The 27760-nt window shown below is 38.8% G+C and overlaps 1 protein-coding gene across 5 annotated transcripts in view; it reads right to left on the minus strand.

Annotated features, from left to right (window-relative positions):
- Positions 1 to 505: 505 nt before the first annotated feature.
- camkk1a (calcium/calmodulin-dependent protein kinase kinase 1, alpha a) overlaps positions 506 to 27760 on the minus strand; it is a 103687-nt gene continuing 76432 nt past the window's right edge. For 4 of the 5 annotated variants that reach the window (XM_047809200.1, XM_047809201.1, XM_027137817.2 and 1 more), the window contains exons 11-18: positions 25814 to 26013; positions 19060 to 19113; positions 18866 to 18939; positions 17767 to 17854; positions 15397 to 15525; positions 14514 to 14617; positions 7482 to 7529; positions 506 to 6450 (exon numbers count right to left, since the gene is read on the minus strand). In XM_047809200.1, the coding sequence (XP_047665156.1) occupies positions 6363 to 6450; positions 7482 to 7529; positions 14514 to 14617; positions 15397 to 15525; positions 17767 to 17854; positions 18866 to 18939; positions 19060 to 19113; positions 25814 to 26013 (785 nt within the window). In that variant the 3' untranslated portion in view covers positions 506 to 6362. The remainder of the gene's footprint in view (positions 6451 to 7481; positions 7530 to 14513; positions 14618 to 15396; positions 15526 to 17766; positions 17855 to 18865; positions 18940 to 19059; positions 19114 to 25813; positions 26014 to 27760) is intronic. The other variant, XM_047809203.1, reaches the window with a different exon arrangement.

Here is a 27760-nt window from a genome sequence, read left to right on the forward strand (position 1 = left end):
TAGTGCATTTGCAACCTCACCAAGCTTACTTTCTTCACAGAGGAGGAAATAAAAACCACAAGGAGCAGCTCAATGTCCAAGATGTTTGGCTCGATCAGCTTTTTTTTGTAACAGACGAGGTGCCTGCTTTCTGTTCTCTCACTGAGTTCATCATCACCCAATGGTTCACAAAACAGTATCAGGAGGTTTGTGGGAAAACTGATGCTAAATCTTTACCCAGTGTCGTCCTGCTGAACCAAAATCAGGTGTAATTATGTGATGCTGCACCCAAAAATGCAAATTAATGTTGATCTATTTAATTATCCTAGAGTTTCATTTTCCTAATGTTCCATTAGACCTATAATTATTCCAGCTAGATATCATTTGTAGTAATATGATAAATATTCATTAATTTGATTTAATGTATAATTTCTGATCAATGATTTTATTTTTTGTTAAATCATTATGTGGATCTTTTTTTGCACAAAACAGTAAACATCAATTTGTAGATTTACACAAAATCACATTGGTTTTCAGCTCTTTATTGTCCTTGAATTTGTCTAAATGTACAAAAAGCATGCAAAAAATAGCCTCTTTGTATATTTTTGGTACATATGTACATAGTAATAAGCTGCATTCAATATTTTTTTGTGCCATGCTTTTTTTGTGACAATTTTAATAAGTACATTCAGGTTAATGCACAGGAATACAGACAGCCATGTAACAACCGACAACAACAGTCACACAAGCAAAGAGAAATTAGACAATTATATATGAGAAATTGCAGTTCTTAGTATTTAGAGATAAATCTCTCTGAAACTTTGTCTTGCACACACTGAAGAATAGAAAGATATCTACAACCATAAATGCTTTGGATCCAAAAGACCTGTGCTGCATTTCAGTACCGTGTTCAACACACCCTCGTCTGCTAAAGAATACATCATGGGTAGAATTTAATATGGAAAAACGTAGCCCTTATTAGAAAGCACGATGATGGTGAATTATATTTATTCTTATCGACTGAGCTATCAAGAGCGAGGCTAAACAAGTGATACGTTAATTAGCTGACGTTCTGAGTAGCATGCTATTGGTTTTGAGAGTATTGGAATAAAGATATCCTAGCTATTAGGTAACAAGAAGGCTCAGAAGATTATAAGACATGTTTGGCAGTGAAGTGTATCTGTTTATCCATGAATCCATTCTCCACACCATGAATTCTACTGGGTCACGAAGAATCCCAGGAGATTTGGGGCACAAGGCAGGGTCAACCCTGCACAGGATGCCAGTCTATCATAGGGAACAACCACACACACATAATGGACAATTTAGAGAAACCAATCAGCCTATAGTGCATCACTTTCAACCGGAGGAAACAGGGACAACATGCAAACTCCACACAGAGGCAAGATTCAAACCCCCAAAACTGGAGTTGTGAGGTAAACATACAATCCGACATTTTTTAGGTTACAGACATTTGCTCAGTATCCTCTCTGCTCTCTCATTCAAGGCAGACTCCAGAGAAGTCCCCAAACCCAATTTGTAAAGACCACTGAATCACCACTCTAAAAAACAATGGAACTGTACAGAGTAAGAAAACAGCAACATTAAAATTAACAACAAACAAAAACATATTCAAACTCAATTTAGAGTTAGAATCCCAAATTGACTTTCATTACTAATTTAAATTCTCACTAAGTAGCATTAAAGTGCAAGCTTATCTGCAACAAACAAAAGCCTGATTAAACCTAATTTATTCAGTTAGCTAATAACTGCCTACACTCTGTTTTACATGAAGCTACTGCATGCAATCAGCTGATATGCTAAATCAAAACAATGTACAATTTAAATTTGTGTGAACTGGGAATGATTATGAACCGAACACAAAGAAAAAAATTTAAATGGTATTGCTTAATGTGTCAAGAGTTTGAGTGAGGAGAGCGACCACAATTCATACAAAGTCCTCTTCAAAAGGTTGCTGTTATACTTTTAATCTGTCAATCGATTATCTCTTGACAATGTCACCTAAGTGGAAATATGGGGGATGACCGAATAACAGGGCTTAGTGCTGCAGCCGGGACCTGGCAATTGAATCAATCCCTCCAACTTGTCATCTAATATTTTAATTTACCTCTAGTTTAATTGTCTTCTTTGTCTTTCTGGGGAACATGATCTTAAAAGTGGACTAACATTTACAAGGACAAAGCAGGGACAAGGATAAGGGGAAGTCAGTCAGGGTGTGTCAAATTCAGTATTGGAATGCAGCCTTAGTCTAGCTAACATAAAAAGTGACCAGGTGCTGAATCTTATTTTACTAGCAAAAAAATTAAAATAAAAAAATTGTAAAAACAATGTAAAGCATCCCAAAGTATGTTTTGTAATAATGTAGTGTTTCCCAGTGCAACTTATGGAGACACCATGCACTACGCACATTTATTCTCCTCTGAACTCATAAGCTAAGAATGTACAGTTCATGATGTCACAACTACTGTGACGTGTGTGTGTGTGTGTGTGTGTGTGTGTGTGTGTGTGTGTGTGTGTGTGTGAGAGATATGTAACTGAGGCACTGCACAAATGTAACCTATGACTACATAACAGATCACTGTTCATTTTCTTCCACTATAAAGCATCCATATAAGAATAATAAACATCAGAGCAGGACACACACATTAGCTTGTCATTATGTGTTAAAGGGATTTCTTTTTTTCATTATTATCCTTGAGTCATACCATGTTAAGATACTTGAGTCATATCACGGTTATTAGTATACTGCACCTGATAGTAGAGCTGATTTTAAATGTTATACTGAGGTCACGGACATGCCGTATGCCACGTACATACACAACGTACAAACAACATATGAGTGCATAGTAAACATTAACAAGAAGGGGACACGTGCATTACGTTTTTGGAACCCACATGCTGTGTTCTGGTAGGAGATTTTAAAGTGACTTCTGTACATTTCCATATGGTGCATCCAAAAACCACTGGAGTGTATGCGTACCTGCTTTAGCTGCCACACACACACACACACAATTAAAAGTGTCTGAGTGACAGAAAGAGAAAGAGAGAGAAAGTAGGGTGTCAGGATAATGGGTAACAACAGGAAAACACCATCTTTTAAGGAACACCAAACACAAGAATCGATGTCATCCAGAGAGCCAAGGAAACATGGAAACTCACACCTCTCCAACAAATATCCAGTGAGAACAATACAAAAGATTGTTACTGTCACAAATGTATATAACACATCAATGGTGGCCATAACAAATCATAAACAAATATATTGTAACTAGGGATAATATGCAGGCTTTCTTCTCTATCTAACAACCGACAAATGGAGTCCAGAAACCTCAAGGCATTGATGTGGCGTTACAGTAAGAAGTTACAGACATTGTCTTGGCTATCGTTTATGCACCTGCCAATTAATGAGCCCATATTAATAGATAAAGCAAATTTGCAGTGATTTAGTGTTATGACGAGGACTAGCGATGCTGCACTACACTTCTAGTAGACTAGACTATTAGATATTCATTTCAGTGGTGTTCATCTTCTCAATCATTCATCGGCTTATTGATTAAAATCCTTCTGCAGTGATTCTGTTCAAGAAAAACCTGGCAAACCGAAGCCCAGGGTTAAAAATAATATTTGCCTAAGACAGGGCAGGACTCAGAGAAAACCTTCATAAGCTCTGTAGCTTTAAATGTAACTCCAAGTAACTTTTTCTTAATGTATTATTCGAACCCTAGTCTCAAACACTTGAAGCTTAAAGAAAAACTCCTCGAACCCCAGTGTATATGTTTATACATGCAGTCTGCTTAGTGATGTTGGTGCTGTTGGTTGGTGCCATATGTTTGTCAGCAGGGAGATGTACTGTAGCTACAATACAGTAAGAGACAAAATGTAAACGATCTCAAGCATAAGTGATCATGGATTATTATAGAGCCGGCAGGTTTTACTGTTAGCTCCCCGAAGCAAGAGAGAAAGTGTTTAGTCTCTCACTCAGCATTCTGCAGCAGTGTTCAGTGTCACATTACTGAGAAATCCAGTAAGTAGAGGTGACAGTAATCATCAGTTTTAAATTCCTGAATGCATGTAGCTAGTGGCTGAGCTAGTTGGCGATTCATGAGATGACAAGAACGATGTCGCTAACGCCAGGATTAGCATTAGGGCATTAAAGATGAAGTAATGGAACAGATGAGTAGGAGGTGAAAGAGCTGGACAGATAAGAAGTGCTGGACAGAGGACTAAAGCCCTGCTGCATTGCTATCATTGTGCAATCAAACATGGGTCATGTAGTGAATCAAAGTGATTTAAAGTGGCCTGTATCCGTAAAATTTCTTAGTGCAAAGACTTGCTGAAGTGAAAAAATTCTAAGCAAATTCCCTTAAATTTAAAAAGCAGATCCTAGTAAAGATAAAATTTATACAGAAGTTAACGCATCTCTAATACGATCGATCACGAATGCAATCCTTACACGATGTAACCTCAAATATCTTAACATAGAGACAAAGTAAGGGTTTATAACAGACCAGATTTTAAAAACGCTTCTATTTTGTTTTTATTGGACAACCAATCACAGTCTTCAAAAGACTGTGTCATACCTAATAACGTGTTAAGTCCCGCCTCCTCTCTATTTTCCTTGTTTAGAGTTGCTCTGAGATTGGTCCTGAATCACTCTTACGTGCCATCTTCATCAGGTGACGTTCAAACTCATAACAATATAATGAAAAGTGCTGTTATTAATAGTGACAATTAAACAGCAAATAAATATGTGGCTACACCTTGATCTGATGTGTTTAATATTTCGGGTCAGACGTCACTGTGATTACTCTGGAAGCGGCCCCTGTCTGCCGAAAGCTTGACAACCCGCTCTCCACATTATATTTCCTGGGATGAATAGCCTGCTTTTAATTATGCAGAAGTCTAACAGTTTATAATAAAACAAATCATGTTGAGAAAACATGCACACTGTTTAATTATCAGTTGTTATGACTGGCACCATCAAGGGACATCACTGCAATATTCATTTGATCAGGAAAAAAAGGAATTATTGCTTCTTAACTGCATGGAATCCAATTTAAATGGCGGCCAATTAAAAATGGTTGATTATCAGCAGCCTGCTGTTCCTGTGAAAAATGATTTCATTTGTTGTACAAATGTAATCCAGGACAAAGAGAATGCGTTAATTTTGAATAACAGGCGATGTGCTGGGCTGGATGTTAATCACCATATTCAGACTCAGCAACAGTGTGTGTGTGTGTGTGTGTGTGTGTGTGTGTGTGTGTGTGTGTGTGTGTGTGTGAGAGAGAGAGAGAGAGAGAGAAAGAGAAGGAGCAAGAGCGAGAGAGAGGGGGGGACAGAGAGAGAAAAAGCCTCTCACTTTGTGACACATGATATGGATTCTGTGATACTAAATGGAGGATTTGCAACATTCACCATCATCCATTGTGCTAGTGATTTGTAGCTCTGTGTGTGTGTGTGTGTGTGTGTGTGTGTGTGTGTGTGTGTGTGTGTGTGTGTGTGGAGCCCTCTAACGCCTGCATGTTAGCCCTATTCTGAAATGTGTGCTTGTGTGAGAATATCATAGCCCTCTCATAGTGGCTGAGTTTTGACCACTTGAATAAAAAACACAATCTTTAATCTGTGTGTATGTGTGTGTGTGTGTGTGTGTGTGTGTGTGTGTGCCAAAATGGCAAGCAGTCCAAAACCGGCCCTGTGTACAACAAATATTCCAGCAGTATGCAAAGCATAACAAGGCAGGACAACATCAATATTACATTACACATGTACAAAATGCTTCTCGTCCCTTCTTTCACGTCTAAGAAAATGTCCTTAGAGTTTCGATCCCTCTGGCTGTCCATCCGTAATGTTTGTCCTTCGATCATACCATCAAAAAAAAAATTTTTTTTTACCATTTAAGATTTCAATCTCGATTTGTGAAAAATGGGCAGGAATGTGTGCGTAGAGCATAAGGGAAAAAAGAAATAAAGAATTTTGTGAATTGTCTTTAAAGCTTAGCTATAAAACAAAACTGGATGTTCGTTAAATGTTCCGTCAAATTCTCTGTGCCACACTGAAGGTGGCAGGGGGAGTGGCTTTGCACAGTGGGTGTGGCAAGAGGAGGAGCAATACTCAGACAAAATGCTAGGATCGATGTGTTAATCACAAAGCAGGATCTGGCCAAACCACCATCGTCAAAAGGCTTTGGAATAAGACACTTCATTAAAGAATTCGAATGCAGTTGGGAATAAATATATGGTGGTGTTGGTGCTCATTTAGCTTCTCTGAAGGTGATGTTGATGTGACGTTGAAGAGAGATTTACATCTGTCCATATAGTAGGAATGCGTAAAGGGCGGGATTTACGGCTGATAAACACATACGCTTATGAGCGATCGTCAGAGGAGGCCGGCTCATCTTCACGCAGGTCCTCAAGCTCCACTTCTCGCCCAGCTTCACCGCTGCTACCTTTTCTGAAACACACAAACACAGACTGGGATAATACATTTAGCTTTGATTGTAATAATTACACTTCTGAACAACCACAGGATGTTTTCACACTTGAGACCCGATTCTGGGTTTGTTTGGCGGAGGAGCTGATGATCTCAGGTTTGTGGAAGTCGTTCTTTCTGAAGTGTGCGTATCTATTTCTCTCTAGCGTAAGCAAGGTCCCAAAGCAGTAATCACTGGGTTCCAGTGATTGCTTTTATTTTTATTTTTGAAGAATGGGATCTTTTTGAGGAATGGTGAGGAACTGTGCAGGATTTCCTCCCAACAGGGAGCTGTTATAATATAAGAAATTTTTTTAGACATGCACAAGGTGAGCTGTTTACAGTAACTGTGTTCCAGTGCCGAGAAAGTGTGTGCTTTAATACCGTATATATAAATTTATATATTGATCGCGTCTTCTACTCCACTGACCAGAATGACCCTTTAACCACCATCAAATAAAAAGGCTGTAATATGACAATGATTGAACCCGATCATGCTACTTAGTGCATCATACCGAGAGAAGATCATTTCCACATACTGTATGGATTACTCCCAGTTTCAACAGTAGCTCTGAGGCACCAAAAACACCTACTGAACTCGTACGTGGCCTTAACTCTCAGGTGTGAAATTCTCAGGTGTGAAAACAACCTCAAAGTAAAAGAAATAAACGTCGTTTCTTTTTAGTCAGACAGCTTTACATCTATCTCTGTGTTTAAACAAAAGTTTGGGTGATGAAACGATGAAGTCATGAGAACAGACAAAGATATCTGAGCCAGACAATAACATCCACAATCAGACATAACATATTCTGTAAGTGAATAGATGAAAAAAACAAACAAACAATCATGTGCTGGAGTTTGTTTGGGTTTGTTTCCACCAGAGAGCAATGAACACATGGTTAAACTGGGGGAAAGAATGTCACACAGTGGACAGGATGGACATAAAGGACATCCAAGCATCAAAACCCACAGCTACTGTAACACAGCAACATCAGCTAACAACAAACCTTTACCTTAAAGAAGGGTGGAGTTTAAGTGAGGGACGAAATGGCCACGAGTCCCTGCAGCGGAAAAAGACAGAGTGAAGCAAAGAGTGAAGGTCAGAAGTCAAAGATTCTCAGTGGGGTAGAAAAGGATGGCAGGAATTGAACTTTCACCTCGAAGTAAAAGAGCATCATAGCTTATAGCTTTACGCTTATCAGAATGTGACATTTATGTCAAAAGAGATTGGGGGAAAAAAATCTCTCAGTGATGTTCAATCAACTCATCAGTCAGTTTAAACAAATGAATTATTTTAATCGCCGCAAGTCTGATATACTGTGTGTGAGTCAGGACTCTGTTGGATTTCAGTGTGAGTCATGTGTTATTCCCTCTGTTGGGATAAACTTACACAGAATATTTATTAGTGGTTTAAGAGAACGCCTTCACATTTTAGGAGGTTTATGAACAAGCACTTGGGGCATCTTACAGAACAGGGTTTGATATCAGCATTTACTGTACTTTAAAAATAGAACCATCTGTGGGGAAAAAAAGCTGTTTCTATGAACTTTTCTTTGAATATATTGGTCTTAGGCTAAATAAAAAGCAAAAGAAAAGCAAATTCTTAAAACTCTGAGTGTCTCCTTTCGTATGAGCCGTTAATCATTACTGTGTAGTGTGACATGACAGAGACATTCAGTACTGAACATTGACAACAAAACGGGTGCAAATTCCAGTTTTTGGCCTCTGTAATAAAAAGAGTAAAACATAATCACAGATATGTGCTAATGCAGTGCTAGCTAACAGCTACAGCCAACATTTTCACCTTTATATATAAAATAAAAAGTCAAAAACAGTCCCTGCATTTTTAAATCGCACCGAAAGACTAGCCATTTGCTTGAAATTTTCCACATCATGAGAATGAAGCAGGACCTGATGACAATATTTGTCTTTTTTGCATAAAACCAGGGGGACCTACAAATCGTTTCTACATAAGAACTTTACCCTTATACCTATGTAAAAAAAAAAGACTGAAGTCTTATTCCAAAATTGTATTCAGTTTCCTTGCTAAAGAACGAATAAAAAAAAGAGACACCGATAAACAAAATATCTCCAGAAGTTTCTTTGAGCTCTGTTCATTTTCAGACTTCTGACCTACAGTAGATAATAAATACGGATACAGTAGATAGTAAAAAACATGTAAAACCTCAGATATAATTTGAGGACAGCGAGTGGATGATGGGAATATAAATCAGTTAATTTTATTAACAAATGCTATGTATATTATTTGACATCAGAGGTCTACTGCAAATCTGAAAGTGGGAACATATAGACGTGTGTGTTGAAGGTTAATGAGAGCAACACGGGAAGAGTTTAATGATACTAATGACTCAGAATTATTAATGAGAAGCAAATCTGGTCATAGAAAGTGAATTAAGTGGACAGTGAATTAAGTGGACAGTAGTGTCGGGATGTTTTCTCCACCAGGGTGAGCTGTTGTGTCTTTCCTTTTCCTTGATAACCTCCCACTAATATATGGACAACTGGATAATAAACTAAGTACCAGGCCATTAGTGTTGTTATGGATGACTTTGTATTCAATTGGTTTAATTTGCCCAGCAATATGGCTGTGTGGAATCTTATACAAATAATAATAATAATAATAATAATAATAATAATAATAATAATAATAATAATAATAATAATATATTTCTCCCACTTATTTCTCTTCCCACATATTTCTTAGTTTTGTCAATATGGTGAAACAAAATTATTTATTTATTTAATTTTATTTTATTTAAATAAATGGTCTCACACACTTCCGAATGCTATAACTTCATTATCCCTAGCATACACATTACAGATCATTGTATATACTCTATATCTTCATTATCTCTAGCTACGAATTACAGATCATTTGAGGAAAAATATTTTATTTTAAAATGATGTTTATTTATCTAATTTATCAGACTGTCAGATTAGTGAACAACAAAACTGTCACAGTTGCTAATACTTACTACTTAACTGCTGGTTAACATGAGCATGTTGTCATTAATAACCTAGCTAAGGTACAAGGTTTAAGCTGCAATATCATGGCTTATCCTAGGCCTACTGCTTGTGATAGATCGGTGCATCACTGCCAAGGACTTCTGAACCGTTTTGGAGTACCGTGTGCACCACAAAGTTCCAACATTGTTACCTGAAGGTGGCGCCATGGATCAGGATGGATATAATGCACCAATACACACAGCAAGACTGGTGACAGAGTGGAGTGATGTACATGAAAGTGAGATTAAGGATGTCCCATGGCCTGTCATCAGTCACCAGAATAAAAATCTCTGAGCCAGTTTGGGGTGTTTTAGAGGAGCATGTCAGGAAATGTTTTCCTCCACCAGCATCGTGTAGTGGCTCAAGAGCTTTCTGGCCACTGTGCAGGACATGTAACTGTAACTGTCATTACTAAGACAAAGTGATGCTGAATTATTCTCAAATGCAAGCTCACCAATCCACCTAAGGCATGTTTTTTTGGACAATAGGACGACATGAAAAGACATTGACACTCTCAGACAAGAAGAATATGCAACGCTCACTAAGACACACAGGCAACGTGCTTAGAATAAAACCCAGGACTCTGGAGCTATAAAGCAGTAACACTACCTGCTGTACCACCCACAATTCCACATCATAATAAAAAAAAATCCTTGACAGTTACAGATAATATATTAGAAAGTGGCTGGAAGAGAAAGGTGCAGAGCATCATCAAGGCAGCACAGGCTGACTGACGGTAGAGGAAAATCACACCATGTCACGTCTACCTGCTGTCCTTGGGCAAAAATGTTCTGATGAGCTACATGCAGCTAAGGAGAGCAGAATTTACTGCTTACTGTCAATCTGCTGATAAGAGACACGGGAGTGGAGGGGGACAGAGTGAGAAAGAGAGAACAAAAGAGAGAGAGAGAGAGAGAGAGAGAGAGAGAGAGAGAGAGAGTGAGCAAGACAAAGAAAGAGAGAGAGACAAAGAGAGAGAGCGAAAGAGAGAGAGAGACAGACAAAGAAAGAGAGAGTGACAAAGAGAGCGAGAGAGAGAGAGAGACAGAGAGAGAGAGACAAAGAAAGAGAGAGTGACAAAGAGAGAGCGAGAGAGAGAGGGAGACAAAGAAAGAGAGAGTGACAAAGAGAGAGAGAGAGAGACAGAGAGACAGAGAGAGAGACAAAGAAAGAGAGACAAAGAGAGTGACAAAGAGAGAGAGCGAGAGAGAGAGAGAGAGACAAAGAAAGAGAGAGTGACAAAGAGAGAGAGAGAGACAGAGAGAGAGAGAGAAAGAAAGAGAGACAAAGAAAGAGAGAGTGACAAAGAGAGAGAGCGAGAGAGAGACAGACAAAGAAAGAGAGAGTGACAAAGAGAGAGCAAGAGAGAGAGAGACAGAGAGAGAGAGTGACAAAGAGAGAGCAAGAGAGAGAGAGAGAGAGACAGAGAGACAGAGTGCGAGAGACAGAGAGACAGACAAAGAAAGAGAGAGTGACAAAGAGAGAGCGAGAGAGACAGAGACAGAGAGAGAGAGAGACAAAGAAAGAGAGAGTGACAAAGAGAGAGAGACAAAGAAAGAGAGAGAGAGAGAGAGATAGAGAGAGAGAGAGAGAGAGAGAGAGAGAGAGAAAGAGAGAGAGATAAAGAGAGAGACGGAAAAAGCACCAGCAAGAAGCACCTTGATGAAAATGCCACACATTTCTATTAAACCATGAACTAATGCAGTAGGATGCAGTATGCCAACAATTTGAATATCTACTGTACATCAAATACGCTAAAGATACCTGAATGTTCTATGATGTACATGACATCCCATAAAACAATCAGTATCACAGTATATCACTATTTCACTATTTTTTTGTAAATAAAAACGGCTGGAAAACAGCAGCAACTGCACCTGAACATGTAAAGACTGAAAGAATATAGCTAACCTTAGCAAGTTTCTTATCTCATGCTAACCAGCAAGCATTAGCAACAGTGACAGCTTTGTTTATTTGTTCATTTGACTGTTCGTCTGATAAATGACTCAGATAAACACAATGTTAAAATGAACATTTTCCCTCGAATGATCTGTAATCCTTAGTTAGCGGTGACAGATTAAGAGAGACAACAGAATACAGCTATTTACGCTAGTCATTTCAATTAAGGGTAAAACATTTTACTGCCTTAAAGACCTTTTCTGCTGGAAAGACCTCTGCACACAGCTGAAGCAGTCTGAGTTCATTCTTGTAGAACTGCTTACACAGTTGTAGCCACATGACAATATAGAGTTTTACACCAAATTATGACCGCGATATCTGTGTACTATATTCATGGGTGTAATTTCCTGCTAGTCTCCAACTAGCAACTGCAACCAGCCCAATATTTACACCATGACCAACTGAAGCATATGTATAAGTTATTTATTTTGTAACTGCAGTCCAACTCTTCTGAATACTGACCAATCGTCAATGGATGATTCTCCATACCAAGTTGTTTATTGTTTTACTCTGTGTGAGTTTCTATGTGTATGAAATTTTCTCTTGTTGGATTGTGTTTTCAGATTTGTTTGCTACGTTGACTGCTCTATCGTTACCTGAACCCTGTCGGTTTTCTGACCACAATTTCTGATCATTGCCTTTAGGTCTGTTTACCTTGCTGAGTGCTTTTGAAACTCTGCTCGTTTTGTTGACTATATTTTTGGAGAACAGTTTTTGGATTGTGTGCTTTTGAATAAAAATCAGCATAATAAATCTACACCTTCCTCCTCTAAAGGCCCGTTATAGTAACATGACCCGATTGTGGGATGTGGTTAAAGCGTTCTATTTTCTAGTTGCATGTGCACAGACGGGCGCGCGGATTCCTGCCCCGAACAGAACCATACCGCCATCACTAACTGTATGCTATCATCTAATCAACTCTCATTTGACAAGTGGTCCTGACAGAAATGAGATAAAATGCAAGTCGCTCTGGATAAGCGCATCTGCTCAATACTCAATAACAAATGTGAGTGTCATAATAAATCGGATTAAAAATACTAAAAGATGCACAAGTTTGTAACGCCTTAAAAACTATTGCCTCGCAACACAGTGCTTATTGCTGCTATTTGTCTCTCGGAGTTAAGTAGCTACATTTTTATTCTAAATAAACTAAACAAATATTCTAAACAAGATTGTTCACACTGGACAAGATTGTTCACACTGGACATCGTATCCCAGCACATACATTCTGTTAACAGAATGTTTATTTTAGATCACTCTGTTGTCGTTATCTGAACATTCCGAGGTGACGTGAAGACGACTCTCCTCCCTACACTTTCACACACTTTGGAGCGCCATTAACTGAACATTTTTAAATGATATGCTTTAGATATAGAAATAGATTAGACAGATAAATGGATGATTTGATGTATAGATAGATAGATAGATAGATAGCAAGTCAGATACACAGAAGTAAATTATAAAATGCCTCATCACACTTTAACCCCAGCCCAATGTTCAAACCAAATCTACACCTGTGACTAAACTGTACATACTACTACAAGGAATATCATGGTGTAGTAAATACTAGTGTCAGGTATATGCCAGGATATAGACATGTCGTTTTGCATACAGATTCAGACAGTGTCTGAGAAAGAAATACAAAAGCGAGTTTGGGTGAGATGTGATCTTAATAAGGAAGACTGAGAATATAGAGGTCATGACATGTATTCGTTTTTTTCTCACCAGACATCCAGCCCTGCTTCTTCCATACCTTGTTAAAATAAAATCTTGGCTAGAAAAATAGCCCGAAAAAAAAAGTGCCATAAATAATTGACACACCATGAGTCAGGATTGCCTCTGCAGGGCACCATGAGGGGAAAATGAACTCTGAGAGCACTCCGCAGTTTCAACATGAAATGCTAAAGAAGAATAGAGGGAAGTAAATGTCATGAATGCTACTATGGAAACGCATGTAAGCAGTTTGAGGTTAAGGTAATGGGTGGTTATTAGTGTGGCCCTCCTGTATACCTCTTTAAATGGTGAAGTGAGGTGCTTCACATCTTCCTAGGAGAGAGAAGGGGTTTGAAAATGAGAGGAAAAGCAGAACAGTTGAAATGACTGACCTTGGTTAAAGACCTTGGTTAAAGAACAGAACAGTCTGTTACAGATATACGTTAAAAAAAACATATTATTCCTAGTCTTAAAGTTATGCTCCAGAGAAAGTCAAGAAAAACAAACTTCAGCTGTACCTTCTCTTATTTTGATCATTGTAGGTCATCTGAGTGAAAATGTGTAAACAGGAGCGTATGAGCGTCAGAGTCATTTCTGAACTCTCTGCATTGACCTGAACTTATTAACTGTTCAACGAGACTTCGTAGTAACATTGCTCATGCATCTGACAGAAAGATGATTGTTTAGCCATCACTACTGTGGGTCCAGGTTAAAAAAAAAATTAAAAAAATCAGGGCTTGTTAAAGTACCGTTTTAGAGTATAACAATAATAAAACAATTTAACATAACATGCTGCAAAACTGGGATCCAAACCTATTCACATCAGTTTTCTGTCAGTTTACTCTTATATCGATAATGTAATGCTCAGAACTTGCATTGGCTTTGGGTGTCAACTAAACCAGACCAAACAAGCCAGTTGTAAATGAAGTCATGGTTTTTGCTTGACATTACCCATCAGCCCCTGCATGACATTGTCACATGTCTCAATGTGCCCTTATTTTGTGTTTTCCTGTTTAAGTTCTAAATACATCTCTTGCTCAGTCATTTGCTCATTGTGCTGTTTCAGTTTGTCTTCAATAAAAGTCTTCACCTGCATCCGCCACCTCTAACGTTCCCCGACAAACACTCTGTTACAGTATGTGTGCTGTTTGACAGTATAATTGACACACCACACCGTATTTTTCACCTTATTCCATGCTTAACAGTAAAAAGAAAAAGAAAAACAAACTGGATGCTGCAGGTTGATTGTGATAGCTCACTCGAATAGCGGCTTGTTACTAACTTGACTGGCTGTCGAGGTTAGCAGCGAAAGAGAGTGCAGAAGTATGTTTCTGTTGTAAACTCACATGAGCAGGCTGCCTGGGGCAGACATGGACCTTTCTTCCCTCCTGCTGGGACATTCGAATGGGTTCCCGAAAGAGCGCTTCCGCAGCATGGCCTTCACCAGGATCTATTCCCAACACAAAGATCGATAAAGAGAGCACGACAAAGACAGATGACTAAAGAAGCTTAGTATTTCATTTTGAAAATGTTGACCTTACTGCTCATCAAAAATGATGATAAATGACAAAAAAAAGACTTTCTAAATGAATAAGAACAACGTGTTTGCTTTACAGTGTACAGTCCAGACTACATGGCTACAGTTCAAACCCTACAATACTGTAGCATGTTCTCTGTGCTAAACTGAGATCTATTTCCTCTTTCCTAACCTGTAGAGGCACTGAGAATCACCTATAGTGACATCTTATAGTGACAAATAGTGTTGTATTTAAGGAAGAAAAAAAATAGACATCTTTCTCATTCGTCTTTTCGAACTCGTACACGTCGGCCATGTACACAGCTGCAGTGACCCGTCCTTTTAAGCTGTTGATATCTTCCTCTCATCTCTTCTACCACGGTATATATTTTTATAGATTATGTGTGAAAACATTTTGCACATCGCTGGTCATGGAATTCATTATATTCCTTTTATGCCGTAACCACATTAATCACTGGTTTCATTTAACATGGCTTCTACTTATAAAATATCCCATTTCCTGTGTGTTTAGTATATATTTATCTTATATTTTTATAGTTTGTGCATGATACTTAATCATGTGCATGACCTAGCCACTGTACCCCTGAGATAATGTGTGATTAAGATTCTGTGATCTAAGATTAAACTATTAATTCATATCACGTGTATTTAACATACAATAATTTTTTTAGGACATTTACAGCATCACTCACCACAGCAGACAGACTGGGAATAAACTTGACCGAGTTCTGAATCTCTTCTTCTGTGACCTCCACCACAGTGCAGTGTTCTTCTTCTAAAGGCAATGGGTCAGTGCCATCCTGTGTGATCCATGGGTCCAGCTATAGACACACAAACACAATATACAATACACACCAATACTGGGATCTCCTCGGTGGACAAGTTAGCTAGACAAACCAAACCAAACAGCACACAGTGCAGTAAAAATGGATAATTCATGTCTAGGGTAATTAGTGTCCATTGGGGTCCAGCGGCAGGATCCCATGCTCTCACTTCCATGGTTTGGGTTTGATTCCTGTGTAGAGAATCGATCCTGCCACTGACGGGTTAACTCTCAATCCCGGATAAAATGGGAGGGTTGCATCAGGACCAGGTATCCAGCATAAAACCTGTGCCAAAATCATATACAGTAATCCCTCGCCACTTCACATCGCTGATTTTTAAAAAATATTCATCGAAAAATAAAAATAAAAACGGTTTCCCAGGATGCCAGACAAAGAGAGAAACTCTCCCAGAGGCATTGTACATACCCACGGGCACTCAGACAAGGCAAATGATTCTTTCCCAGCACGAGATCTGAGCTGATTGGCTGTGCATCATCGCATCCTCTCTCAGCTCCTTCCCTTGTTGTATCTCGCCACTCTCGTTCACGCTGTCAACTGTGTCTCACGTATTGTGTTCAAAATTAACTTTTCTTTAAGCCCTTACAATGCCTCCTAAGCACCGTGCCCCTGCAAAAGATTCCTATAGTGAGCCCAAGAGGAAGAGGAAGATGATGACCATCAGTGAAAAGGTCATACTTAGGGCCAATCCTACTTCGTGGATTTTCACCTATCGCGAGGGGTTCCGGTCCCCATTAACCGTGATAAATGAGGGATCACTGTATGCAGACTGGATGATCCATTTTGGTGACCAGAAACAGGGAGAAGCCAGAGCACAACAACGTCTATGGTACAGAAGGTCACCAAGACTGTTGTTGAATGTTTAAATGCGAAGTAAAAAGGCAAATTAAATTAGAGTAGAAAAAGTGCGAGAAATAGAAAAAAAAAGTGATTTGAAGTCACTGTGAAAAAATGTACTCCAAGTTGAAATTGCAAGCTGAAGGGGTGTTCAATCACCATTATTCCAAATGGTTCTGCAGTACTAAAAGATTTTAAAAATAGAGAGGACAAGTAGATGTTCTAGATGTTCTCCAGGGTTACTCCAGTGAGTCCTGCTTTAATAGAACATTTCACATATGGGCAACATCACTGTCAACACACACTCACACAAACATGACACAAAGGAAAACTTGTTATGAAGATGATCTAAGATGTGTTCTTATAGAGCTTGAACACAGCAATACTCCATGCATTCAATACCTCAAACGTGGAGCTATAAAAGCTTGAACATTACACTAGACCGGGGTTCAGGTACATTTTTATTCCAATTAAAAAGCAGGATCCACACCTAATTACTCACATTTTAATCAGTGGCTTTCTTGGCTTTCAACAGACACGGGTCTGGCTTCTTCTTGGTTGGAACGAAATCCTGCATCACACCGGAACATTCTAGATTAGACCGGACACTTTGTTCTAGTGTAATGTTTAAGTATAAGCTTTACATTTGGGATGCTGAATGCACAAAGTATTGCCGTGTTCGAGGCGAATCTGCAATGTATAAAATGTAAAGACTTTCAACTCGTCAGACGTAAACTGCACTTTTCTACTTTGTCCTAAGTTTATAGCAGAATTTGGCTTTAGATTTGTTCATATACAGACCCAGTACTTGGTTAAATCTATAACGCTGACTAAACTAATCCCTGTTTTGAAAAGATAATCAACTACAGTATAGTTCTGAATAATGTCAGCCAGCTGGCTTATTGCTAATGCTAGTCATTAGTGTCTGCTGGTTAGCTTGCTGCTAGCCCTACTCTCTCATGTCTTCTGTTTTTTTTCTGTTCTGTATTTCAGTCCAAAAGTTACATAAATGTTTGGAGTTCACTATCACAGACAAGTACAGTACGAGTAGACATTCAAGTCTGTAACTGTACAAGTGCACTTAAAGTTGCTTATTATGAGCTTTACATGCCTTAAAAAAGCAAACAAGACATGCTTTCAAGAAAGTATTCATATTTTTCTCCACTTCACATGTCCAGCATGCGCGGTGAGGTGGAAATGATGTTATTACAACTGGCAAGTTACCACTTACAAGGCAAATGCAGACAAGGTATATATAGTCCAGGATTCTGGAGTATTTTGAAGAACTTACTCAAGATCTTTCTGAATAAACCCAACTGAATTGACTTACCTACCAAAAGCAAAACTCATATAATCTGCCATTTTGTTCCCTCATTATCTCACCTTAATCTGAGGAATGGTAATCCTGTTCTCAGGGCTCTTGTCCAGCATTTTCAGGATCAGATTCTTCAGGTCTTCACTGATAGCTGGCCTGAAGGAAATAAGCAAGCATCCGTAAGAGGACTCGCATTAGACGGGTTCATTAATGATCCTTATCTTTCTAAGTCCCATGTTAGTCACCAGAGCATTTCTTCATAGTAAATGCTGATATCAAACCCATGTCTTCTCTCTGAGATGCCTTAGGTGCTTGTTTATAAGCAAGTAATATTTGAAGGTGTTTTCTTCAAACACTAGAATTCTGTGTATGTTTATCCAGACATGAGATCTGACTCATTTTATATCGGACTTCCGACGATAAATTAATACATTTTTACTGATTGAAAATGTCTGATAAGTCACTTTTCAGGTAAAAATGGTTAAAAATGTTGGTGTGAGACAAAGAGGCCTAGGCTTTTATATGTATGTAAAGAAAATGTATGTAATGTGCACATAGAGAATGTCTTAATGGTTTGAAATGGAGACTCTCAGACTTATGTGCCTTCTATTAGCATAAAGCAAGGGAGTGTGTGTGTGTGTGTGTATATATATGTGTGTGTGTGTGTGTGTGTGTGTAGGTGTAAGAAGCTCTCAAGAAAGTGCTTTCATTAGCTGATGACAACCTGTCCAATCACACACTCAAGTGCTGCCAATCTTCCTGATAGCCCTGTCTCATGAAAAAAAGAAAGAAAAAGAAACACCCGCATATTCACCACATTCTCTGTCTGACGCCTAAAAGACCTCAAAAAAGCTTGATGTAAAAGAAAAAAACGAATGGAGACACTGAGGCTTGCGGCAAAGTCTCTCAGCTGTTCTCTTTAGTTCTCTGCCTGTGCTGACAAGAGAGACATTTTCCCACGAATAAAAGCTTTTGTTATTCATTCACACATCTCTGTCTCCCTCCCTCCACAGCCAAGATTAATATTCCTGCAGCCTTAACGAGGCCTTGTTCGCTCTGAATGCACAAACATGGAGCAGTTTAGAATTCATGGATCAGCCATCGCTCCTTCTCTCTGCGTCTCTCTGATGGATTATAAACAGGCTGAGATCAGAAAGAGGAACTCACGTCTCGGGGAACTCCACATGCTTGCTCCTGATTTTGTTATGCAGCGCCAGGATGTACTCGTCGATAAAAGGACACTGGGGAGAGAAAATAAAGGGAGAAGCGATTATGCATAACCTTAGAAATAAATCCAAGATGAAATCAAGAACATTCTGGCCAGAAATCAAATCTTTTTCTACCCTGAACCCTTTTCTTACCTTCCCAAATACAAAGCAGTACAGTGTCACTCCCATGGCCCACACATCAAGAGCCTGAAACAGAGGAGATCAGTACCATATATATATACACAGTATTAAACACACCAACTGAGGATTTAATGCTTGTCTTGTACCTCAAGCTGTATTCACATAGTTCAAAGAATTGCATACGTAAGCCGTAATACGTAATAAGATTTTGTTTTTTTTGTAGTTTCATGTAGTTTCAAATAACAACAATATGTTACATTAATATTTAGGGGAAAAAAAGAATTACAGCTGTGATCCTGATCCACTCAATTTTCAAACCTCTTATTTAGGTTATAATACGTCATATTACATGAACAAAAAGGAGAGAAAAAAAGAAAAGTAGAAATCTACTACTTGCGTAAAAGCTACATTTGTACCAGTGTGCATTTTTTTTAGGTGTTTAAAGGCAGCAATGCTCAAGCTGCTACTGAAAACCCACCCTGTCTCCAACACTCAAGATAAATCTGGCAACTTCAGACACACTTTAAAACATTCTGAATTTTGTCAGCTGACAAAATGAATCATATGCATTGAATCATATCAACAGGCATAACTCAATTCTGAATACGAGTAACTTTTCTCTCCAAATTAATAGGACACTTTTGGGCCAAGGTTCCAATCTGAATACAGCCCATGATATTAAATGAGTTCTGAATTTGATGCACGAACAGATTCTCTCTCTCTCTCATTCTCTCTCTCTCTCTCTCTCAAATATTTTCAGTCTGCATTCGGAACCTGAATCCTTTCATCCCACAAACACATGGCTCTGTCTGAATGACTGAGTATCTGCCCGAGTCTCTGAAAGAAAAACTAAATCAGTCTATCTGGAGTTGAGTCGTGAGAGCATGTGTGTATATTTCAGTACTAATGGTTCAGCGAGTACTCTTGGAGGAACTAACAGCTCTTTTCTCTCAGACGATGTTGTTATCAAGTCCAATTCATCTCAGAACTATCATCAAATCCCTTGTTTCCCAATGCGTAACGCTAGCTGTGGTAACATTAGCGTTAACAGTAAACACTAGCAAAATGCAAGAGCTGGGAATTCTGAACATTTGACTAAGTATGACTATTTATTCAACCACACAAAAACTAGCAAATTACAGAAAACGATCCAGCTTCAATAAATGGGAGTATTACACTGTCCTGTTTTTTCAAAATCTGAATTGTTTAACCAATCAAAGAAATGATCTGAAATATTTCAAGCTTCACTCAAACGTCCCTGTTCAATTCTCTTGATATTGTCGTAACTCAGAGCCGTCTCCAAGTCGACACATCGCAGGGTGTCCTCCTCTCTTAGACTTTTTGGTTACTAAAGACTGTTTTAGTTAGACTTAACTGATAACTCTATAATTACTACAAAACAACACTGGGAAAACTCCTCAGACCTGGATGAGAATGAGCAAACGTCTTTATTGTGGTCAATCAGCCAACAATCTTATAAGAGAAATTGCCAAGTTGAAAGTAACAAATGAAAACCCCAAAAAGAGCATGTCATGCAAAAATCAACCAAAAAGCAAAAACTCTCGGGACATAGGCGTCCCACCTGGTGACCTTCCTCACATCCCCTTGTTTACGACTTCGCCCGCTATGTTTTCACCAATTTCCCCTTATTTTCCCAGCACCTTTCACCCATATGCCCATTTATGGATTTTCCTCCCCTTATTTTTCATGACCCAAGACTAAACACCGGGGCCTTCTTCACAACACATTCCACCTGTGTTATCACAAATGTGTTCAAAAGGCCTTTACGTCCTGGTCAAAGTCACATTTGCCTCTAAATCCTTTATGACCGACGTCCTGAGGATTAATCCTTCATTTAGCTACAATGAGTAAGTTTCTCTTTTGCTATCTATGTCTGTATATGATTCTTACTGATTATAAGTCACTCTATGTCTACGGCTGTATATGATACTTACTGATTATAAGTCACTCTATGTCTACGGCTGTATAGGATTTTTACTGATTATGTCACTCTATATGTACGATTTATGTCACAAGTTATTATGTTAAAAAGCTCTTACCTATTCATTATCTTATACCGCTACTATTGCTAAGCTATTGTTATGATCTCAGCCTGCCTTTTCTCACCAGCCTGGGCTTGTTTACATATGTCAAGCTTCAGTTCCTCTATCTTTACTAATTTATTCCCCCTTTTCCCTCCCCTAGATCCTGCGCATCAGTGTCAGCCAATTCATCGCACCAGCCGGATTCCTCGCCCTTCCCCCTATCCAAGGCCTGTGCCTGCTGATATCCTGGCCGGCTATCGCCACTTCCAACTGCTTCATATCACCTATGAACTCACTACATTTCTGGAACAGCTCAGTTCTCCTGAGCTTCCCGAGCATCCTTATTTGCTGTCCCATATTGTGAGACGTCCTCCTACTCGCACTTCCTCCTCTCAAACCCCTCTGGTTACCCTCGTGGACCAGAGTACTCAAACTGATGGCTGTGCTCAGTGAAAACCCCATGAGACTCCCGTCTCTCATGCCTATGTTCGTCCCCTCTCTCCCACCTTGGCATCTTCTCCCACCGATTCTGACCCTGGATCTCCAGATTACACTCCTACTTCTCCCATTTACTAATTTACTAAGCCATTATAATTAATGCCTTTATAATAAACATTCCCTCTTTTATCCACCCTCTGACTCAAATGTGGTTATTTTATTCTCTAGTTATACATTACCTTAAGATTATTACAACATAATTGTACAACATGGAGTTTATTCCCATGTGTCTTAGGACTCCAATCATAATCCTCTTAAGGCATTCCTGGGTTCAGGGATTTTTTCACAACAATATCCTGTTGAGATTTTCTAAGAACGGCATGGCGCATATCATATGTTGCAGCAATTTACCAAGGATTACAATATTTTATTGATTAACATACGACATTGGACTTTTTTTTTATAGTTACACTAAATGTTGTTTGCAAATCATGTAAAGGAGCAAAAGTATTTCACTGTGCTGGAATGTACAGTACTGTATGTGTGATGAAAATAAAGATTGCATCTTCTTCCACCTAGAGAACAATGCAGAGTACATAACACAGCTATGACACCATGAACCTGCAGTAGAGAAAGTTAAGGGCCTTACTCGAGGGCCCGATCAAAAAACCTAGAGCCTTAACCACCTGAGCTACCACTGCATCCCAATGAGGATGCCCTTGGTCTCTGCCACTGTCAATCAGAGCGATGCTGGTCACATGGTTATCTGTAAGCTCATGTATATGGAAGAGGGTGCCCTTGGCTGTCATGTCCTGTCCTGTCCTGGTGTTCTATAAGCAGCTTGAAAAGACTTGAATCTATCTGGCTGGTACTGTAACTGTTCTGCTGAAGAACTGGTTATTGGGATTTAGCAAAGATATTATCACACAAGCTCCTTAACTGCACTTGTTCATTTTCATTTAAATATTGTGATCTGGTCAAAAAAAAATTACTATCACCTTACAATGCAAATCCATAATATAGTACGAGTTTGTGAATTACACTTCTTGCTATCCCACTGAGACACTAAACTAAACTGCAACTTGAAGCAAAAAAGAAGCATTAAAAATGCAAGATAACATTGCTATTAATGGTAGAAAGATACCGACACATGAGACCCTTGGATACGGGCACTTTTACTAAGGATTTGAAGACATGAAGCATAAAACTGGTCCAGTAGATGATGGTATGGCTGCATCAATCGAAAAAGAGTGGAAAAAACTATCACGGACAAAAATCAATGCACACAACAAATAAAGTGCATTCCACAGTTTGTACTCACATGTGGGTGTGAAGAGAGACAGAGAGAGCGAGCGACAGAGAGAGAGAGAGAGAGAGAGAGAGAGAGAGAGAGAGAGAGAGAGAGAGAGAGAGAGAGAAGGAAATCTTGACAAAAAGCACTATTGTATGCAATGCTTCCATGTACAAATACACTCGGGATACAGATTAATTTCTCTCATCCTTTTCGATAATTTTGATTTTTATATCTGAGAAGAACCAGATCATCATCCAGATCATTCCTTCTCCAGCCACCATTTTAATTTCTCTTAAAAATAAGAACAAAACAAAACAATACAGCTCCGCATGTTATCCAGAAAGTGTAACCTTCTGCGCCACCGTGGCAGAAAATCTCAATCATATTAAATAGGATCTGAATCAAATCATATTGGGAATCGAATCATATCACTGAATCACTTAATCAGACTGAATCAGATCTGTAGAAAATTTAAGAGCGATAAGTTGCTACTGTTTTTAATGATATCATATACTATGTATCGTATAGTACATGTTATAGCATCATGCCAGACAGACAGAAAACACAGTATGGAGGTCAATTGCCATATTTGACATTTCTATACTGAGACTGGAGACAGAGACATTCCCAGAACTGCAGCTTTAAAGCTACTGCATAGACATGTGACCTTACATGACTGCCATGCTGTCACTGTGAAATGTGCAAGAGCTTGTGTACAAAAATGGTGACCTTTTAAACGTAGACTGCAGTCTATTGTTCGGGACAAGGAGCATGTGTGTGTAAAAGAGAGAGCGAGAGATAAAGAGATAGAGAGAGAAAGAGAGAGAAAGAAACACATCCACGCGCACACATACATACACCAGCATGCAGGAGATATACAATACACCCACTATAGAGTTTATCATTAAATCTGCACTGCAGTAGATATCACTGTTTTAATCAGTATGCATGACGCAAAGCTGAGCTAGCAACTGGAATGATCCAGACTCTTAACCGCTAGCAGTCCCAAAGCCCAAAGGCAGTATTGACTGCTTCCATTAGATCAGAGGCTTATCTCTAAACAATGTGCAGTGATACTCTGCTCAGCTCACAGCTAGGTGACACTGGAGTGCTAGTCTTGTGTGTGCTCACGTACAGAAAATCCCCTGAGAGTTAACATTAGTGTGTGCTAGTCATAGGGCTGCTCGTCGGCTTGCTGAAAAATGCCTTACGGAATTGGTTCATTCTTTAATTTTGTGTATTCTGTGCACAGCACAAACGTACGTGTGCTTCAGGACTTGGGTCTGTATGGAATATTCCCAAAATCTCCATTAGTCTTTATTCCATTCATCAGTGACATTTTCGGTGCTTAATGTTTAGGTTAGTTGTCTGTAGTTTACAGCCTACACAGAATACATTTTATATCGGAGAAAAACACAGTAAGACCTCCTGTAATGACTATTATATAGTTTATATACAGTACATGACTATCAAACTGCTGTTGCTATGCTAAAGCTAAAAATATAGCATGGAGGCCACATTTGAAGGCCAAATCATGTGTGTGAGCTATATCACAGTCATTATAATACATAACAGGGGTCTGACTCAGAGGTATTCAAACTGTGGAGCATGAAGTAATGGTGTGTGTGTGTGTGTGTGTGTGTGTGTGTGTGTGTGTGTGTGTGTGTGTGTGTGTGTGTGTGTTTGTGGGAGGAATTTAAATATTTTATATACTGCACCAGTCCTGTGCAGGAGTAGGGGCTCTGCTTTTCAAAGCCAATCTACAGTGAAATGAACTATTACACACAAAAATAAATAAATAATATAATTTATATTTAAAATATATATATATATTTATTTATTTATTCATTTTTTGTTAAAAAGGAAAATCTAAAGAGCAGATGAGAAAATTTAGGCAGTTGTTCTGATATCTCATATAATAACTGATACTCTCTGCCTCGAATAAATAAAACAAAAGAGAAAAAAATGTTGAACAAAAAAAACCCCAACAGTTCTAAAAAGAAGATTTAAAGCTACAGCTATAAAATAATTATGCTTATGTCATGCCTTGCCTTGCTCTTATGACATGACATGTAATGCTGTTATAGAATGTTATGCCATGTCATGTCATTTTATGCTGTTATGTCATGTTACGTCATGCTGATATACAATGTCATGTTATGTTATGTGATGCCATGCTGTGTTATGCTGTTATGTAGTGTTATGCCATGTCATGTTGTCATTTTATGTTATGATATGGCATGTTATATCATGTTATGCTGTTATACGTTATGCTATGTCATGCTATGCTCTTTTGATGTCATGTTATGTCATGCTGTTAAATGTTATGGCAGGTCATGATATTATGCAATGTCATGCTATGTCATGCCATGCTCTTATGATATGCCGTGTTGAGCTGTCATGCAATGTTATGCCACGTCATGTCATTTTGTGCTGTCATAAGTCATGCTATGTCATGCTGTTATGCAATGTTATGCTATGTCATGCCATGCTCTTTTGATATGCCATGTTGTGTCATGTCATGCTGTTATGATATGTCGTCATGTCATGCTATCTCGCAAAGTTATGCTCTCGCCATGCTCTTATGCTATGCCATGTTATGTAATGCTGTCATGCTATGTCATCATATATTATACTACGTCATGTTACGTCAAGTCAAGCATGTATGTAGTGCTGACACTGAAGACTACTTTCAAAAATGCTATATCAAGTATTACACAAATGACACTTTTGAGAGAGTGCAAGAGCAGTGTGCTATAAAGTGTGAGATTTACTGCAGTTTAAAATTGTTATTTGTTCAATTGTTCTTTCTTGTATCAAAGTTAGATTTGAGTAAAAACCATATGTAAAATAGCATCATGTAATATTAGTGTATATTTTATATTTTATATGCTGCTTAAAATGTCAGCACCCCAAAATCTCAGGCTTTCCGAGATTAGTCACTGGTAGTGTTTTGCTATAACAGGAAGATTACACAGCCAGTGTTTACCTTTCCACTGAAGCTCTTGCGGTTGTCAGACAAAGTCTCTGGGGCCATGAAAGCCGGCGTCCCTGCCGTGCTGGAGAGCAAGGCATCGTTACCCTCGAACTGGTTACTAACACCAAAATCAGCAATCTTCACATGGCCATCATCTCCGAGCAACAGATTCGAAGGCTTGATGTCCCGGTGGACGATCTTCTGATAGTGCACTGAGGAAGAGAGGAAAAACAAGATCATTAGAAAAAAAACATTAAAATAACATGCTTAATTCTGCCTTCTTCTGTAGAGGCTTGGTTTGATGATTCTGAGGGACTCTTAAGAGGTCGACAGGGTCAACAACCCATTCACATGAACACACAGTAGAGCTGATTGGATGAGAGATGAAGTCCTGCTTGGAGTGCACAATCAAAAAAAATAAAAAATAAAAAACTGATGGCTTATCAATCGAGCGTCATTCAACAATATGTCACTCGCTGATTTGCCAAGAGCTAAGACTCCAGAGGCAATAAAAATGAACCCTCTAGCTTGTGTTCACAATCAAAGCATGTATATTTACATTTACAGCATTTAGCAGACAGACACTCCTATCCAGAGTATCTTACATTTTTCTTATTTCAGTTTATACACCTGAGCAATTGAGGGTTAAGGGGCTTGCTCAGGGGCCCTGCAGTGGCAACTTGGTGGACCTGGGATTCGAACCAATGACCTTCCGATCAGTAGTCGAAAGCCTTAACCACTGAGCTACCACATCCTGTATATAATACCGATATCACAAATTATACAACAGAGCTGCTGAATTCTTGTGTAACCTCTATAGGTACATCTCTACCATATCTTACAACAGACATCTCTACCTTATCTCACAACAGATAAACAGATGTAATTGATGTAAAAAAAAAAATGTTGATGTTTCTATGATATGATAATCGTTCTGTGTTAACTTGGGAAGGAGTCTCCAGTGTCGGCGGTTTGTATAGGTCAGATACAATGTACAACATTTCCATGGAGAATATAAGACCTTTACTTGAACATTCATCTATTTCCTGTTTCCTTGGCACTCGCAGCAAAACTAAATGATGCTGACGACACACTACAAACACCTTTCGCCTTTCGTACACGAGCGAAAAGAACTGTTCCTTTGTCTGAAAAACAAGACCCCCATGAATACATTATTAGGATGATTGAAATTGAAAAAAAAAGCAATTAAAGAGAAGTGAAATGAGCCATTTATCTGACCAGCTCCAAACTCTAAACAAAGTATGTAGATGTAGATGTAGATGTATTATGAAAGTCTACAAATTGAAAAACAAAAAAAAATATTTAAAAAAAAAAAAAAAAAAAAGGCAACATGTGCTCCACGCGGATAAGTCGTAGAAAATACACAGCGCTATTCTTTTGCTGTTTGTTCACTATATTCCCTGGGGTGCATCACACAGAGCTAATGAAAACAGAAAGGCCGTATCGCTTCGGTGTTCGGGTTTTATTAAAAGGCGGGTACCTCCAACTCTGCCTAAAAGCAGCCATGAGAAATCGCTCCTAGAGAGCTGGGGCGTGAGAGGAGATCAAGTCGTATAACAGATATTGATCCTTTGCGTAACACTGTAATGTAAAACCGCATGGTATTTATAAGCGGCAGGAGGCTTGTAACAATATACAACATGCACCTGTGGGAAATGAGTACACACATCTATACACACTGTGCACAAAGAGACATGGGCTTTTAGCACATTATAGGCAGGCGTGAGTAGCTGATCTCCGAGCAGAGAGTAATGAGATCATTGTGCAATCCTGGCCAGGAGAGGCATTAAACCACCCACAGAGAGGAGAGATGGGAAGAGCAGAGTAATTGTGTCCTACAGGCAGCCTGTGGACATCTCTGAGTTTTTAGGTTATCATAATGCAGACGTGCTGAGAAACAAAATAATGATGCAATGGAGCTCCTGCACGCTGTAGACT

The sequence above is a fragment of the Tachysurus fulvidraco genome, chromosome 26 (genome assembly GCF_022655615.1).
Source record: "Tachysurus fulvidraco isolate hzauxx_2018 chromosome 26, HZAU_PFXX_2.0, whole genome shotgun sequence".
Classification (NCBI taxonomy): Eukaryota; Metazoa; Chordata; class Actinopteri; order Siluriformes; family Bagridae; genus Tachysurus; species Tachysurus fulvidraco.